The sequence below is a fragment of the Mytilus edulis genome, unplaced genomic scaffold (assembly GCF_963676685.1).
Source record: "Mytilus edulis unplaced genomic scaffold, xbMytEdul2.2 SCAFFOLD_115, whole genome shotgun sequence".
NCBI lineage: Eukaryota > Metazoa > Mollusca > Bivalvia > Mytilida > Mytilidae > Mytilus > Mytilus edulis.
The window spans coordinates 15,441-32,911 of NW_027268536.1; the positions used below are offsets into that span (position 1 = coordinate 15,441).

The window sequence follows — 17,471 nt, forward strand, 5'->3', positions numbered from 1 at the left end:
TCTTTTATATCTTAAAAAAAATTGAAGCAACATTGCCATAGTTTTCTTAATAGACCACTTTCGAGTTTGTCTGGCACCGAAAAAAACTCTTCATTTATGCACTCTATTATGACATCAATTACCAGATAGAGGGGATCGCCTGTATTCCTGCACTTTAAACGTTCATCAAGCGTCTAAGTGATTGTCATTGTGCAGGATAAACTAGAAATAATATTTGTTCTGTAGGTACTTAATCACAATTCTCTAATGACAGAAGTGCTGACAGACAGATATGAGAATTCAATTTGCCGAAAAATTTATGCAATATAGCTTTATAGTTTTCCAACCACTCGCTCAACATTGAAACTGAAGCAACGACGCCCCTAAAAGCATGAATGATGTTCACTAAAACCAAAGTTTTTGACGGAAATGCATCAAACTCGAAAGTTGTCTATTATGTTTGCCTTGGTTTTTGGTTAACTGCCGACATATAATGCTTTGATTAAAAGTTACTATTAACTAATAATGATTTTAGCCATGACTATGTATGTCATTTTATATTTTAAGACGTAAGCTTGTATGCTGTATTTAAAAGGTTAATTATGGTTGTTAACTTTATAAGAAATTTTAATTGAGATTTGACTATATCTTGAAGTATTGAAATTTAAATTTGGAATAAGGGAAAGGAGGAGGTGGAAAAAAAATTGGGAGGGGACTATTTTTCTCATTTCAGATTTCAGAAATTATAAAGAAAATTTCATCAAATATTTTTTTTGTTTTTTTTTATATTCAACAGGATGGTGTATTGCACAAAAGCAAAAAAAAACGGGTCAATTTTATTTAGGGGGGGGGTGTCAATTAGCAACAGCATAGTGTATTGCACAAAAGCAAAAAAAAATGAATATAAATTCAAATCATACAACCAATTTGTAAGTTCTTGGACAGTTATTCTGTGGCAAAAACCTATTATGTGTCAAATATTTAATTACAATCCAAATTCAAACCAGTATCAAGCGTGAATATTGTGTCCATTTTGGCCCCAACTTTTCAGGGTTTGACATCTGCAGTCATATCCAGCTTTGCTCAGCGAAGCAATTTTTTAGAAACCCAATTTAATATTTTGCTAAAATAAAACTGATTTGAAGAAGAAAAAAAATATACGAAAGATTATTTTTTTTGTAGGAAACTCATAAGGTCACAATGTATTATGTATGTGACACTATCCTTGTATATATATAAAAAAAATCACTTTTGTATATATCTAAGTGTAGAATTAAATGTTGGGGAACATTAAAGTATTTTTTTTAGATACTTATGTTTAAGTTGTAATAGAGGGATTATTATGTTTAAGTTGTAATAGAGGGATTACATGCATTACTATACAACATTCCTTAACCAGTTTTCAGGAAATCACAAACACAGCAATGTATTTACACATGTTTTTTATCATATCATAAATTCCATTGGATGGTCCGACCATAAGGTAAGTGTACAACTGTAAAATAAATAGAAAAATAAGGGGCTGTGGTATGATTGACAAATTGGTGAGACAATTATCTTCTTAAGTTCCTAATAAAATGTATATGCAACCGTTCAGCCTTTAACAATGAGAAAATTCTATACAGTGTTTTATAGTTGGTTATTAAATGCCCTGACATGAAGTGTAAAACAATTCAAACGACAAAACCAATGGCATAATTTATAACAAACAAATATGACAGACATGAACCAATGAAAACTTTTGAGTTAACTTAAAAAAAAGTTTGTCAATGAACAATTATATCTTATCTATTATATATGCAAAACAAGCCTGGTGCCTTGAGTATCATAACAGATTAACTGTTAACCTGAACTATAGAGAATACTAGTTAAAAATATCAAAGTGATATTATTGCTAACCAATTGAAAGTTTACCACAGAGTCGTCTGCTCTTGACCAAGGTATTTAAACTTTTGTAAGTTTACCTGTCCCATTGATTCAATACAAGAGCTTTTGTTTTCTATGTAGTTTATTCACTTGGACCTTTAAATTTCTTCTAGGAGAAATCTATCACTCATTGATTAATTTGCCTGACCAAAAAATATCTTCTTTGTTGACTGAAATACATGTATAAACTCACATAAACTGCATGTGATACAGTATTTATTCAATATCAATAATATATTTTCAATCTGTTCAATATAAGCACTGATTTAATTATAAAAAGTTTATTTCTGATTTTTTTTTAATTACTGCATGCATTTATGTTTCAAAGAATTTACATGTTTTTTGTGGTTGTTCAGTTATAAAGAATACATTTATGAAGACCTTTATTTAAACATTATCATTTCAAGTTTTTACTTATGAACAGACTAAAAAAAATCAAATTTTAATAGGTAAAATGTTGAAAGGAGTAGGTCTGGTAAGACCCCTTTTTGGCCCCAAAATATAACAGTTTTACAAAATTGTTAAAATGTAAACTTATAGTTATTTATTGGACAGTTGAATGCTTCTGCTACATAAACATGGGCTGTTTTTGACAATATAATGCACATATATTGGGTTGTAGTACCATTAAGTCATGCTAAATTACTGAAATCTTCAAAATTCTATCATTTTAGTTAAATTTTAGACGGTTTCCTTGTAAAACGAAAGTGACCGCATTCGTGTTCATCCTTAATATTGAAATGTAAGTTGTATTTTATGATAATACATAACATATATAAAGGGTTTGGATGAACACGGATGCGGCCACTTTCATATTTGACAAAAAACATCTGAAAAGTGACGTTTTTTGGCATATTTGAGAGATTTTTCATATTTGAGCTTGAATCGGATCGTTTTTAATGACTAAATCAGTTAAAATATTTCACTTATACTAATTAAATCAAGTGAAATAGACACTTAAGACTTTAAAAAGTGGTCAAAATCTTTCGTCAGATGAAACTGAAATTTGAGGCCAAAATGAGTCCTTACCTACTCCTTTGATCAGAAATCAACTTTTAATTTTTAAATCAGTTTTTATATCAAACTAATTGAAAATGTGTTATTGATTGAATAAATACAACATCACATGCAGTTTCTTAATTACTTATTTCAAGGATTTGTATAGTAACTATAAACTATACAAATCCTTGCTTATTTGTTCATGTATTTCCATCATTGACAGTTCAATTTTTTGTTCAGGTAAATTAATCAGTGAGTGATAGAATTCTCTTGTAAGAAATTTAAAGGTCCCATTGAATAAACTAAACAGAGAACAATAGCTGTTGTATTTGTTAGATGGGACAATAGAACTTACAAAAGTTGAAATGGACAGGTAACTTGCAGGTGAATCTGTGGAAAACTATGATAGGGTTCGCAATAAATTCCCAAGAAACCAGAAAATTAGCTTGCTTATATTGTCATTAAAAGAGAATGAGAATTTACCCTTTTATACTTGCTTCATGAAAATCAATGTGTACACAGAAAATCCACAAAAAATTGGTAGACATCGAATAAAATGGAATCCTCAGTATGTTTTTATTATTATGTTTAATAGGGTGGAGTAGTCCTGCTGTCATTAACATTATTCCTACAAATAGGATACAACAGTGCTTCAAAGAAATTATCTGTTGATGTTGGTGGGTCTAAACGTCTTCATGCTATGTCTACATTTATACAAGCTTTTATTATGTTTCCATGGGCAATGTTCATTGCAATGACCAAAGAGGTAATTAAAAATACTAATTTTCTGTAGATTAGCTTTGCTGTATATTATTTACAGATCAGATCAGATTAATACATGCTAGTAAAAACCAATATGAATCAAAACACCAAAATTGTCCCGATTAAACATATTATAATCATTATTTCTTTTCTTTAACACTAACTGAAATATATTAGTATATAGGTGATTGACAACCCCATTGCATATGTTTTTGAAATTTTTAACATTACTGCATGCAACAAACATTTTTTTATTTGGACACACAAGAAAATTCATTGGAAATAGAATGGCTTTTCAGTGACATCAACATTATGGCTTTAAAATTACTGCTGGGTTAAAAAAAAAAGTACCTGTGAAATAATCAAAATGGAAAACTATACATATGTTGACTATTTTATGCTACGTAATTGGATATGGGAGGCTTGGAAGACATGTCAGACCACAACCTACCTTATAGAAATAAGGAAGATGTGGTATGATTGTCCATGAGAAAACTCTCTACCAGAGACCAAATGATGAAGAAGAACCTTCTTTATGGAATTTTGCATACATGAAATGGACCAAGAATCATAAATGACCTATGACTAATGAAAAATATATACCCTTTTCTACCTTCTCACATCTATGTTGATGGACTAGTGGTTAGAATTGGTAAATTTCTTCAAATTTATTTACTTTTATTTTTTCATTATAGAGTGACATAGATTCTTGGTTATACCTCCTTTTCCCACTATTTCTTGTGATATTATTTGTGCTTGTGATAGACTTCTATATAGAAGCAGTTGTTATCAACCACCTACAGCCACCAAAGACTGCAGTGTATGGGGCGTATGCAATATTTCTCTCAGCTTTATTTTTTGCTTTAACTTGGAATCATCCATTAGTTTCTAAAATCACCACCATCAAAGAGATTATTACAAATGATCATGTTTTATCTGGTGGAGTTGTATTCAGTTTAGCAGTTTTCATGCTAGGTAAGATTTTATTTGTAATGCAATTATTCTGTTTCCTTTTTTTTGTGGAGGGGGGGAGGAGGGAGTCAGACCTTCATCAGGACTGGGGGATGGGGTGTTTTTAAGCTTGGGATTTTGGAATTGATCCTTACGAGATATGGGGAATTCTTTTTTCGAATTTTGGGATGTCAGGATTTTAATTTCTTCAAACTCGGGATCCCTGAATTTCATGTTTTTAAGCCTGGGATTTGGGGATCAGGACTTCTCTGACCCCTCTTTTTGTCACATCATGTTAATTACCGGTAGTTAAAATCAATATTCAGATTTATTGCATAGATTGATCACATTACCATTTAAAATTGATTTTAAACTTGGCCTATGTAAAGCATAGGTTTCATTGTCACAAATTTTCTATATCTAGCTGCATGTAGAAACTTGTTAACATATTTTCTTCCTCAGTAAAACCAAGTTTAAGATGGTCAATGTTATCACCAAACCAGTCATTATTTCCGTGTAAACATTTGATGGTTTATTGCTTAACTGCTAGTGACATGAAAAGTAGAGTTCAGACTAAAATTTATAGTATACTTTGAAACAACTAATCTTACAAAATGTAATTACTGTCTCTTAATGTTTTTTCTTACCAATAAAAGATGCAGTTTACCTAAGTGTTGTTGTCAATCTAGCGGTCTTTAAAGGGGAAAAGTGTATTCAATTGGTTTGAGATAAAAAAAAAAAAAAATAAATAAAAAAAAATTAATAAAAAAAAAAAATAATGTTATATGTTTGAAATGGAAATAGATCTATTTATATAAACATTTAAAAAAAAAATGCTTCCCTAAAACTGTCAATTAAATATTTTTGGTGTTTTTTTTCTTTCTTAGCCACCAATATGCTAGCATGGCCCAGTAAAGGGACAAAAGGTGGAAGCTTTATTGGCTACTCAGCAACTGGATTACCTCTGTATAGTTTTACTGGTGATGCAATATCTAAAACAACACATTCAGTAGTCACCATACTTAAAAATGGACTAAAACAAATATATGAGGAATCAGATTCACGGAGAATATTTTATTTTCTTTGTATAAACTTGGTAAGTGTAGTCTGATAAAGGAAAAAGTGTAATGAATACAGTAAATTCATTTAATAAAGTGAGTATTTATTTTCATGGTCTGAGTAAAAAATGTATTTTTATGGTTATTTGATTATGTGGTTTTGCAATAGTCTGCATGCATATAAGACTATATTTTGTACTTTGTTGAACATTTAAATTGGAGTTTTGCTTTATCCAACAAATCCACAAAAGTTGGACTATTAATCCCACGAAAAATAAACAATCCGCTGTATTATAGTTCCAAGACAGTTTCTTTCAATTTGATTACAAAACAAAACAAAAAAATTATTTTGTATATGCAGTGTAGAACTGATAAAATGGAGAATGAATGAAGAGAAATTTAAGCGCAGCTGCCAGATAATAAATCATATAATGTATTTAGGTTACTGGTATATGATAGAGCTGTGATTTCAAAATTCTGCTGTTAACATTTTTAGTACTCCATTAAGATGACTGAACATTATTTTATGCAATCAGAAAGAAAGTAACTTTGAAAACCAGACACAACAAAACAATTGCAAAATTCACAACAAAAATGGTACTATTGTTCATGCTCTAACTGTCTAAAACCAAATATGCTATCATAAGAATAGAGAAAAGAAATTGGGAATGTATCAAAGAGATAACAATAAATCAATATATAACAGTTGTACCTTTCAAAGTTACAATTTCATATATATGATAAAAACAATGGATTGCACACATCACTTTTGTTCTGTAATTATTTCGTATAAAATAAATTATTCTTATATACACATAAACCTACTGGCATTTTATCATGATCTATTTGGAGATTTTAAAGACAACATGGCTTCATATGTCTTTCAAGTTTACTTTTATTATGCACACATAATGTGTTCATAATAAAAGTAAACTTAATTAGACGAATTCCATGAATGACGTACGTGTATCTTATTACAATATGATGGATTATAAAAAAAAACAAGCAGCTTAATAAGCATCTATTAAAATCTTTTAAAAAAAGATAGTTGATTCTCTCTGAAAATTTCTCAATTTAAGATTTTGTCCTTTGAAGGATACATGATAAGCTTGGCTAGGGGCGATTCTAATCCTACAAATCTCATTTTAACACCCTCCTCGGTCGCCTTTATATATGCCTGTCCCAAGTCAGGAGTATTTTGGTCATTGGCAAAGCATTAAATTTTTGTAAGATTTGGAAGAGGAATACCAACGATACAAGAAGCGTTTTTAATAAGAATTTGGGAAATTATGCTGTGCTTTAAAGGGATAGTAGCTACGATTTTGACAAACTTATGAACAAGTTTTAAAGCTGCAAAAATCAAAGATATGTACTAAAAATAAGCAATAAGATCGCTAGAATGTTTTCATAAACTACAGAAGTGCTAATAATTGATAATTCATATCGTGTTGCGTGCCTATTTGTCTCATTAATTATGCATCGGGTTTACTTCCCGAACTTTGCTGACACAGCGAGTGAGCTAACCAAGATATAAATAGATATGAACATGTGCTTTTTGTTTTCTTACGTATTTGATAATTACTTTATATTAAACGTACATATTTGACGCCATTTATTAAATTATGTAAATAAAAAATATAACAAAAACCGGCATATTATTCCAACTCAAGATTCTCCAACAATGGTGATATTATACACTTGTTATTACATCTGTATGACCAAACCATGCCGATAACGTATACACGTGTTTGTGTGTTTAATAGGGGCCTCCATGAAGGATACACGTGAAGAAGAATACTAAATTGTAGGAAGTTGATTTCTAATTTCTTTTAAGGTGGGAGATTCCTGCCCGTAAATTTATAAACATATTTTTGACAATACCACGTTGCGATTTATTTTTATGTGATCTGGAATATAAGTAAATTAAATGTAAACAGGTAAACAAGTTACGCAAACCGTCGGCTACTTCTGTTTGACTTAGCCTGCGTCGCAGGTGTTTTGAATGATTTTAATTACCGATCTCATCGCCGTTTTTTGTTTAATCTACAATAATTTGTCTGCACCTCGTTTTTGTTTCTTTTCTCGCAGAAACTGTAAATTCACGTACCATTTCCGCAATAACATTCCCCTGTTCGACAAGTTTTCCTTCGAGGCACAATGTGCGATTGCGCATTGGGAACTGAAGAGTTCAAATCAACATAGGTCATATGAATAAGGGTTGGGCTTAACATCGAATTATTATTTATAGACAAGAAATAAATTTAGGTGTTAAACGTTAAAAAGCTTCTAAATGATAAATGGAAAGTAACTAGTAGTTGTTTTAATCATAATTATTAAACTTTTTGTACAAAATCCGGCATATAGATTAAACAAGTAATTTTAATGAAAATCGTAGCTACTATCCGTTTAAGGTTAAGGCTTAATCTCTTTGGTTTAACTGTTATATAGATAACAGAGTTATACAGAGCTGTAAGTAAGAAGTTCCTGTTCTTTTGAGAAGTAGTCTACGTTGCCAGTTCTAAATAACTTTTTGTGTTACATTTAGTAGATAGGGGATTGTGACTGTCTTCGTGTCCTATTAAGATTATTTCAACACGTTCTATGTGATAGAAAAAAAATTAAGCTATTAAATTGTATGTCAATGTCACATCTATTTTAGATTTATGAGTTTGACTGTCCCTTTGGTATCTTTCGTCCCTCTTTTATAAGTGGTTATTTAACCCTTACTAGAATACGGTGTGTTGGTGTATTTATTGACGCTTTACTTAAAATTTTCCAACATGTTAAATGAAAAAAAATATCATTTACATTGTACCAATAACATTTAGCATTATTTTAGACCAAACTGTAGAAAAATATTCCTTCTTTAAAATGATATCTCATTTTCTCGCTTTCTTCTTTCTGCTTTCTGCTTTCCAATATTTAAAATAAATCCTATTACACTCCAAAATTGAAAGACATGTTTTGACAGAATAATGAAATTAAAAATTGAAATTTTGAAAAATCGTAGAAAATTCAGAAATGGCACCAAAAACTAAAATAAAAAAGTGCTTAATGCTAGTATAAGGTTTCAGCTTCATAATGATATCAACTATTTTGTTTTGCATTTCGTAGTTGTCGATCTTTAAGAAAAAAATCAAAACACTGTATTTTTTGTTTTGCAATCCGGATGGAACTCAGTCAAATTTCAAAACCGAGGTCTATATTAATAAGAATTTGCATGATAAATATTACAAACATATGTTCGATGAGGCATTAAAATGATTCCTAACTCCTTGCCGTTTCACGGAATAGTCTCTTGATTTTGGGCTTCTTTCTCCTTTTTATCTTCTCAAACAAGATGACCCTGTGAATTTAAAAGACCAATTTATATGACAGGAAATGGACCTCCGTCATGATTCTTTATATAACAAGTCAGACATGGATTATAGCTCTATGGGTGCTCTGCGGGTATCCCAATTGATATCGAGCCGCATTTCCATTCCTTTTAAATATATAATTCCATGACCCCAATAAACAATTTTGAGATTAGGAGAATCTTTACTACAAGACTACCATACGTACTTCTTTGCATAGATTGCAAATATGAGTTGGCAGATCTAATGTAATTTGCCAATATTTTAGATAATAAAATTAAGAATGGAAATGGGGAATGTGTCAAAGAAACAACAACCCGACCGTAGAACAGACAACAGTAGAAGGCCACCCATAGGTCTTCAATGCAGCCAGATTCTTGCACCCTGAAGCATCCTTCAGCTGGCCGGTAAACAAATATATATGCTAGTCAGTCAGTAATAATGGACATCATACTAAAGATGATCTCTCAAACTGTATCATAGGTGTTCTATTCTGTGACAGAAAGATCATGGTAACCATCAGCGTGGAGAACATGCTCATCTGTGCCTGAAAATTCTTCTAATATTTTTTTATTTATTTATTTTTTTTGAAAGAGGGGAATCGAAACCCGACGCTCCTCCCCTTCCGACGGTCTTGTGTATTGCAAGTCTTGACACCCTCATCATATACTGTGCTTTACATTATACAAATGTGTGTCAATGCAGTGTACAGATTAGGGAAGAATATAAATTTACAACACTTGATTGTATATTAATAGAAATCAATTTTTTTCTCTCATATATAATTGAAATTTCAAATTTTATCCAATCATGTTTTGTTGTAAAAAGCTGATAACATGTTATATTTTATAGTGTTTAGATTTTTATTTTTAAAAACACTTAAATGTTATATTACACACTGATTAACATTTGTTGAACTTGTATATGTTGTGTGGACCAATAGTTTAGGCCTGATTTTACATAAGATGTCATATTTTACAGTGTTTTACCTTTGTTGAACTTGTATATGGTGTGTGGACCAATAGTTTAGGCCTGATATTACATAAGATGTTATATTTTACAGTGTTTTACTTTTGTTGAACTTGTATATGGTGTGTGGACCAATAATTTAGGCCTGATCTTACATTAAAATGTTATATTTTACAGTGTTTTACGTTTGTTGAACTTGTACATGTATATGGTGTGTGGACCAATAGTTTAGGCCTGATTTTACATAAGATGTTATATTTTACAGTGTTTTACTTTTGTTGAACTTGTATATGGTGTGTGGACCAATAGTTTAGGTCTGATATTACATTAAAATGTTATATTTTACAGTGATTTAAATTTGTTGAACTTGTATTTGTTGTGTGGACCAATAGTTTAGGCCTGATATTACATAAGATGTTATATTTTACAGTGTTTTACTTTTGTTGAACTTGTATATGGTGTGTGGACCAATAATTTAGGCCTGATATTACATTAAAATGTTATATTTTACATTGTTTTACATTTGTTGAACTTGTATATGTTGTGTGGACCAATAGTTTAGGCCTGATTTTACATAAGATGTTATATTTTACAGTGTTTTACTTTTGTTGAACTTGTATATGGTGTGTGGACCAATAGTTTAGTTCTTATATTACATTAAAATGTTATATTTTACAGTGATTTACATTTGTTGAACTTGTATATGTTGTGTGGACCAATAGTTTAGGCCCGATTTTACATAAGATGTTATATTTTACAGTGTTTTACATTTGTTAAACTTGTATATGGTGTGTGGACCAATAATTTAGGTCTGATATTACATTAAAATGTTATATTTTACAGTGATTTAAATTTGTTGAACTTGTATTTGTTGTGTGGACCAATATTTTAGGCCTGATATTACATTAAAATGGTATATTTTACAGTGTTTTATGTTTGTTGAACTTGTTTATGTTGTGTGGACCAATATTTTAGGCCTGATATTACATTAAAATGGTATATTTTACAGTGTTTTATGTTTGTTGAACTTGTATATGGTGTGTGGACCAATAGTTTAGGCCTGATATTACATAAGATGTTATATTTTACAGTGTTTTACGTTTGTTGAACTTGTACATGTATATGGTGTGTGGACCAATAGTTTAGGCCTGATTTTACATAAGATGTTATATTTTACAGTGATTTACATTTGTTGAACTTGTTTATGTTGTGTGGACCAATATTTTAGGCCTGATATTACATTAAAATGTTATATTTTACAGTGTTTTACGTTTGTTGAACTTGTATATGTTGTGTGGACCAATAGTTTAGGCCTGATATTACATTAAAATGGTATATTTTACAGTGTTTTATGTTTGTTGAACTTGTATATGTTGGGTGGACCAATAGTTTAGGCCTGATTTTACATTAAAATGTTATATTTTACAGGTTTTTACGTTTGTTGAAATTGTATATGGTGTGTGAACCAATAGTTTAGGCCCGATTTTACATAAGATGTTATATTTTACAGGTTTTTACGTTTGTTGAAATTGTATATGGTGTGTGAACCAATAGTTTAGGCCTGATTTTTACATAAAATGTTATATTTTACAGTGTTTTACGTTTGTTGAACTTGTATATGTTGTGTGGACCAATAGTTTAGGCCTGATATTACATTAAAATGGTATATTTTACAGTGTTTTATGTTTGTTGAACTTGTATATGTTGGGTGGACCAATAGTTTCGGCCTGATTTTACATTAAAATGTTATATTTTACAGGTTTTTACGTTTGTTGAAATTGTATATGGTGTGTGAACCAATAGTTTAGGCCCGATTTTACATAAGATGTTATATTTTACAGTGTTTTACGTTTAGTTTAAACAATATTTATTCAGATAAATCAACATTAAACATATTATACAATGAAATAATATTAAGGATTCAGAAACAAGCAATTTGCTTTTACAAATCTGTCTCCCTGTTTTACGTTTGTTGAACTTGTACATGTATTTGGTGTGTGGACCAATAGTTTAGGCCTGATTTTTACATAAGATGTTATATTTTACAGTGTTTTACTTTTGTTGAACTTGTATATGGTGTGTGGACCAATAGTTTAGTTCTTATATTACATTAAAATGTTATATTTTACAGTGATTTACATTTGTTGAACTTGTATATGTTGTGTGGACTAATAGTTTAGGCCCGATTTTACATAAGATGTTATATTTTACAGTGTTTTACGTTTGTTGAACTTGTATATGTTGTGTGGACTAATAGTTTAGGCCCGATTTTACATAAGATGTTATATTTTACAGTGTTTTACGTTTGTTGAACTTGTATATGTTGTGTGGACTAATAGTTTAGGCCCGATTTTACATAAGATGTTATATTTTACAGTGTTTTACGTTTGTTGAACTTGTATATGTTGTGTGGACTAATAGTTTAGGCCCGATTTTACATAAAATGTTATATTTTACAGTGTTTTACGTTTGTTGAACTTGTATATGGTGTGTGAACCAATAGTTTAGGCCTGATTTTTACATAAGATGTTATATTTTACAGGTTTTTAGCTCACCTGGCCCAAAGGGCCAAGTGAGCTTTTCTCACCACTTGGCGTCCGTCGTCGTCGTCCGTCGTCGTCGTCCGTCGTCGTCGTCGTTAACAATTTACATTTTGAACTTCTTCTAGAGAACCACTGAATGGAATGGAACCAAACATGGCATGAATGTTCCTTATGAGGTGCTGACCAAGTGTTGTTACTTTGTAGCCCATCCATTATCCAAGATGGCCGCCAGCGGGGGACTTAGTTTAACATAGGACCCTATGGGAAATGCATACAAATGACTTCTTTTAGAGAACCACTGAATGGAATGAAACCAAACATGGCATGAATGTTCCTTATGAGGTACTGACCAAGTGTTGTTACTTTGTTGCCGATCCATCATCCAAGATGGCTGCTAGCCGGGGACTTAGTTTAACATAGGACCCTATGGGAAATGCATACAAATGACTTCTTTTAGAGAACCACTGAATGGAATAAAACCAAACATAGCATGAATGTTCCTTATGGGGTGCTGACCAAGTGTTGTTACTTTGTAGCCGATCCATCATCCAAGATGGCCGCCAGCAGGGGACTTAGTTTAACATAGGACCCTATGGGAAATGCATACAAATGACTTCTTTTAGAGAACCACTGAATTGAATGAAACCAAACATGGCATGAATGTTCCTTATGAGGTGCTGACCAAGTGTTGTTACTTTGTTGCCGATCCATCATCCAAGATGGCCGCCAGCGGGGGACTTAGTTTAACATAGGACCCTATGGGAAATGCATACAAATGACTTCCTCTAGAGAACCACTGAATGGAATGAAACCAAACATGGCATGAATGTTCCTTATGGGGTGTTGACCAAGTGTTGTTACTTTGTAGCCGATCCATCATCCAAGATGGCCGCCAGCCGGGAACTTAGTTTAACATAGGACCCTATGGGAAATGCATACAAATGACTTCTTCTAGAGAACCACTAAATGGAATGAAACCAAACATAGCATGAATGTTTCTTATGGAGTGCTGACCAAGTGTTGTTACTTTGTAGCCGATCCATCATCCAAGATGGCCGCCAGTGGGGGACTTAGTTTAACATAGGACCCTATGGGAAATGCATACAAATGACTTCTTCTAGAGAACCACTAAATGGAATGAAACCAAACATAGCATGAATGTTCCTTATGGAGTGCTGACCAAGTGTTGTTACTTTGTAGCCAATCCATCATCCAAGATGGCCGCCAGCGGGGGACTTAGTTTAACATAGGACCCTATGGGAAATGCATACAAATGACTTCTTTTAGAGAACCACTGAATGGAATGAAATCAAACATGGCATGAATGTTCCTAATGTGGTGCTGACCAAGTGTTGTTACTTTGTAGCCGATCCATTATCCAAGATGGACGCCAGCGGGGGACTTAGTTTAACATAGGACCCTATGGGAAATGCATACAAATGACTTCTTTTAGAGAACAACTGAATGGAATGAAACCAAACATTGCATGAATGTTCCTTATGCCGTGCTGACCATGTGTTGTTTCTTTGTAGCCCATCCATCATCCAATATGGCCGCCAGCATGGGACTTAGTTTAACATAGGACCCTATGGGAAATGCATACAAATGACTTCTTTTAGAGAACCACTGAATGGAATGAAATCAAACATGGCATGAATGTTCCTAATGTGGTTCTGACCAAGTCTTGTTACTTTGTAGCCGATCCATTATCCAAGATGGCCGCCAGCAGGGACTTAGTTTAACATAGGACCCTATTGGAAATGCATACAAATGACTTCTTTTAGAGAACCACTGAATGGAATAAAACTAAACATTGCATGAATGTTCCTTATGAGGTGCTGACCAAGTGTTGTTACTTTGTAGCAGATCCATCATCCAAGATGGCCGCCAGCAGGGGACTTAGTTTAACATAGGACCCTATGGGAAATGCATACAAATGACTTCTTTTAGAGAACCACTGAATGGAATAAAACTAAACATTGCATGAATGTTCCTTATGAGGTGCTGACCAAGTGTTGTTACTTTGTAGCCGAACCGCCATCCAAGATGGCCGCCAGTGGCGGGCTTTTGAATGAAATTAAACATGTTCCTTTCCTTATCAATGAGGTTGTGTTGTTTCACTTTTAGCCAAATTTTATATTTTTTCATATGATTTCAAAAACCCAAGTAGAATCAGGTGAGTGATACAGGCTCTTGAGAGCCTCTAGTTACGTTTGTTGAAATTGTATATGGTGTGTGAACCAATAGTTTAGGCCTGATTTTGACATAAGATGTTATATTTTACAGTGTTTTACATTTGTTAAACTTGTATATGGTGTGTGTATTAATAGTTTAGGCCCGATTTTACATAAGATGTTATATTTTACAGTGTTTTACGTTTGTTGAACTTGTATATGGTGTGTGGACCAATAGTTTAGGCCTGATATCTGATGGCTTCCATATGTTATTTGATTGTTCAGCATTAGTTATGGGGTTATATGCAGCCATTATGAGTCGATGGAAAGCTACAAGAATATTTTCTTATGGGTAAGCTGTTTATAAGAAGTGTAATTAAAAAAACTGATTCTTAATCTTTATTTGGATTTTAAAAAATATTACGAAACATAGAAATAAAGTTGCTTTACTTTTAACTAATAATAAAAGATGCCATTTAGTCAAATAGTCCTGTTTCTAGGTAAAACCAACAGTCTAATCTATATAAAAACCATAAGCACTTACGAACCAAATAAACAGATGACAACCACTGAACATTACATTCCTGACTGAGGATTATTCTTTTGATATTTGTAGGTATGACAGGGTAGAAGTGTTATCAGGATTTATAAATGGTTTGTTTATACTTTTTATATTTGTAGGTATGACAAGAGTAGAAGTGTTATCAGGATTTATAAATGGTTTGTTTATACTTTTTATATTTGTAGGTATGACAGGGTAGAAGTGTTATCAGGATTTATAAATGGTTTGTTTATACTTTTTATACGACCGCAAAATTTGAAAAAATTTTCGTCGTATATTGCTATCACGTTGGCGTCGTCGTCGTCGTCCGAATACTTTTAGTTTTCGCACTCTAACTTTAGTAAAAGTGAATGGAAATCTATGAAATTTTAACACAAGGTTTATGACCATAAAAGGAAGGTTGGTATTGATTTTGGGTGTTTTGGTCCCAACATTTTAGGAATTAGGGGCCAAAAAGGGCCCAAATAAGCATTTTCTTGGTTTTCGCACTATAACTTTAGTTTAAGTTAATAGAAATCTATGAAATTTTGACACAAGGTTTATGACCACAAAAGAACGGTTGGGATTGATTTTGGGAGTTTTGGTTTCAACAGTTTAGGAATTAGGGGCCAAAAAAGGGCCCAAATAAGCATTATTCTTGGTTTTCGCACAATAACTTTAGTTTAAGTAAATAGAAATCAATGAAATTTAAATACAATGTTAATGACTACAAAAGGAAGGTTGGTATTGATTTTGGGAGTTTAGGTCCCAACAGTTTAGGAATTAGGGGCCAAAAAGGGTCCCAAATAAGCATTTTTCTTGGTTTTCGCACCATAACGTTAGTATAAGTAAATAGAAATCTATGAAATTTAAACACAAGGTTTATGACCATAAAAGGAAGGTTGGTATTGATTTTGGGAGTTTTGGTCCCAACAGAATAAGGGGCCCAAAGGGTCCAAAATTAAACTTTGTTTGATTTCATCAAAATTGAATAATTGGGGTTCTTTGATATGCCGAATCTAACTGTCATGACTGTGTATGTAGATTCTTAACTTTTGGTTCCGTTTTCAAATTGGTCTACATTAAGGTCCAAAGGGTCCAAAATTAAACTTAGTCTGATTTTAACAAAAATTGAAATCTTGGAGTTCTTTGATATGCTGAATCCAAAAATGTACTTAGATTTTTTATTATGGGCCCAGTTTTCAAGTTGGTCCAAATCAGGATCTAAAATTATTATATTAAGTATTGTGCAATAGCAAGTCTTTTCAATTGCACAGTATTGCGCAATGGCAAGAAATATCTAATTGCACAATATTGTGAAATAGCAATTTTTTTTTTAATTAGAGTTATCTTTCTTTGTCCAGAATAGTAAGCAAGAAATATCTAATTGCAAAATATTGTGCAATAGCAAGATTTTTTTTTTAATTGGAGTTATCTTTCTTTGTCCAGAATCAACTTAAATCTTTGTTATATACAATATACAATGTATATTCACTTTTTACTACCAACTGATAAATTAAAATAATCTTTACCATTCACTGATAACAAGCAGTTTTTTTATATCTTAATATTTTATGATGTATTTAAATGAGTAGTTATTGTTGCAAACTCCATTAGAAATTTTAATTGAGATTAGTTTTGGAATAAGGGAAAGGGGGATGTGATAAAAAAAATTGTGTTCAATTTTTTATTTGAAATTTCATAAATAAAAAAGAAAATTTCTTCAAACATTTTTTTGAGAGGATTAATATTCAACAGCATAGTGAATTGCTCTAAGAGAAAACAAAAAATTTAAGTTCATTAGAACACATTCATTCTGTGTCAGAAACCTATGCTGTGTCAACTATTTAATCACAATCCAAATTTAGAGCTGAATCCAGCTTGAATGTTGTGTCCATACTTGCCCCAACCGTTCAGGGTTCAACCTCTGCGGTCGTATAAAGCTAGGCCCTGCGGAGCATCTGGTGTACATTTGTACATATATAAATTATTTCAAAGTAATTTTTATACGACCGCAAAAATTTAAATTTTTTGGTCGTATATTGCTATCACGTTGGCGTCGTCGTCGGCTGCGGCGTCGTCCGAATACTTTGAGTTTTCGCACTTTAACTTTAGTAAAAGTGAATAGAAATCAATGAAATTTTAACACAAGGTTTATGACCACAAAAGAAAGGTTGGGATTGATTTTGGGAATTTTGGTCCCAACATTTTAG

At 32.0% G+C, this 17,471-nt stretch overlaps 1 protein-coding gene across 1 annotated transcript in view; it reads left to right on the forward strand.

Moving 5' to 3' along the window:
- The window catches only part of LOC139507642 (proton-coupled zinc antiporter SLC30A5-like), a gene marked incomplete at its 5' end in the record, with an annotated part of 48,742 nt that overhangs the window by 10,966 nt on the left and 20,305 nt on the right, over window positions 1-17,471 (forward strand). Inside the window, 5 exon segments of the mRNA XM_071295833.1 lie at window positions 1,386-1,462; window positions 3,500-3,670; window positions 4,362-4,641; window positions 5,505-5,713; window positions 14,912-15,069. Coding sequence (XP_071151934.1) covers window positions 1,386-1,462; window positions 3,500-3,670; window positions 4,362-4,641; window positions 5,505-5,713; window positions 14,912-15,069 — 895 coding nt within the window.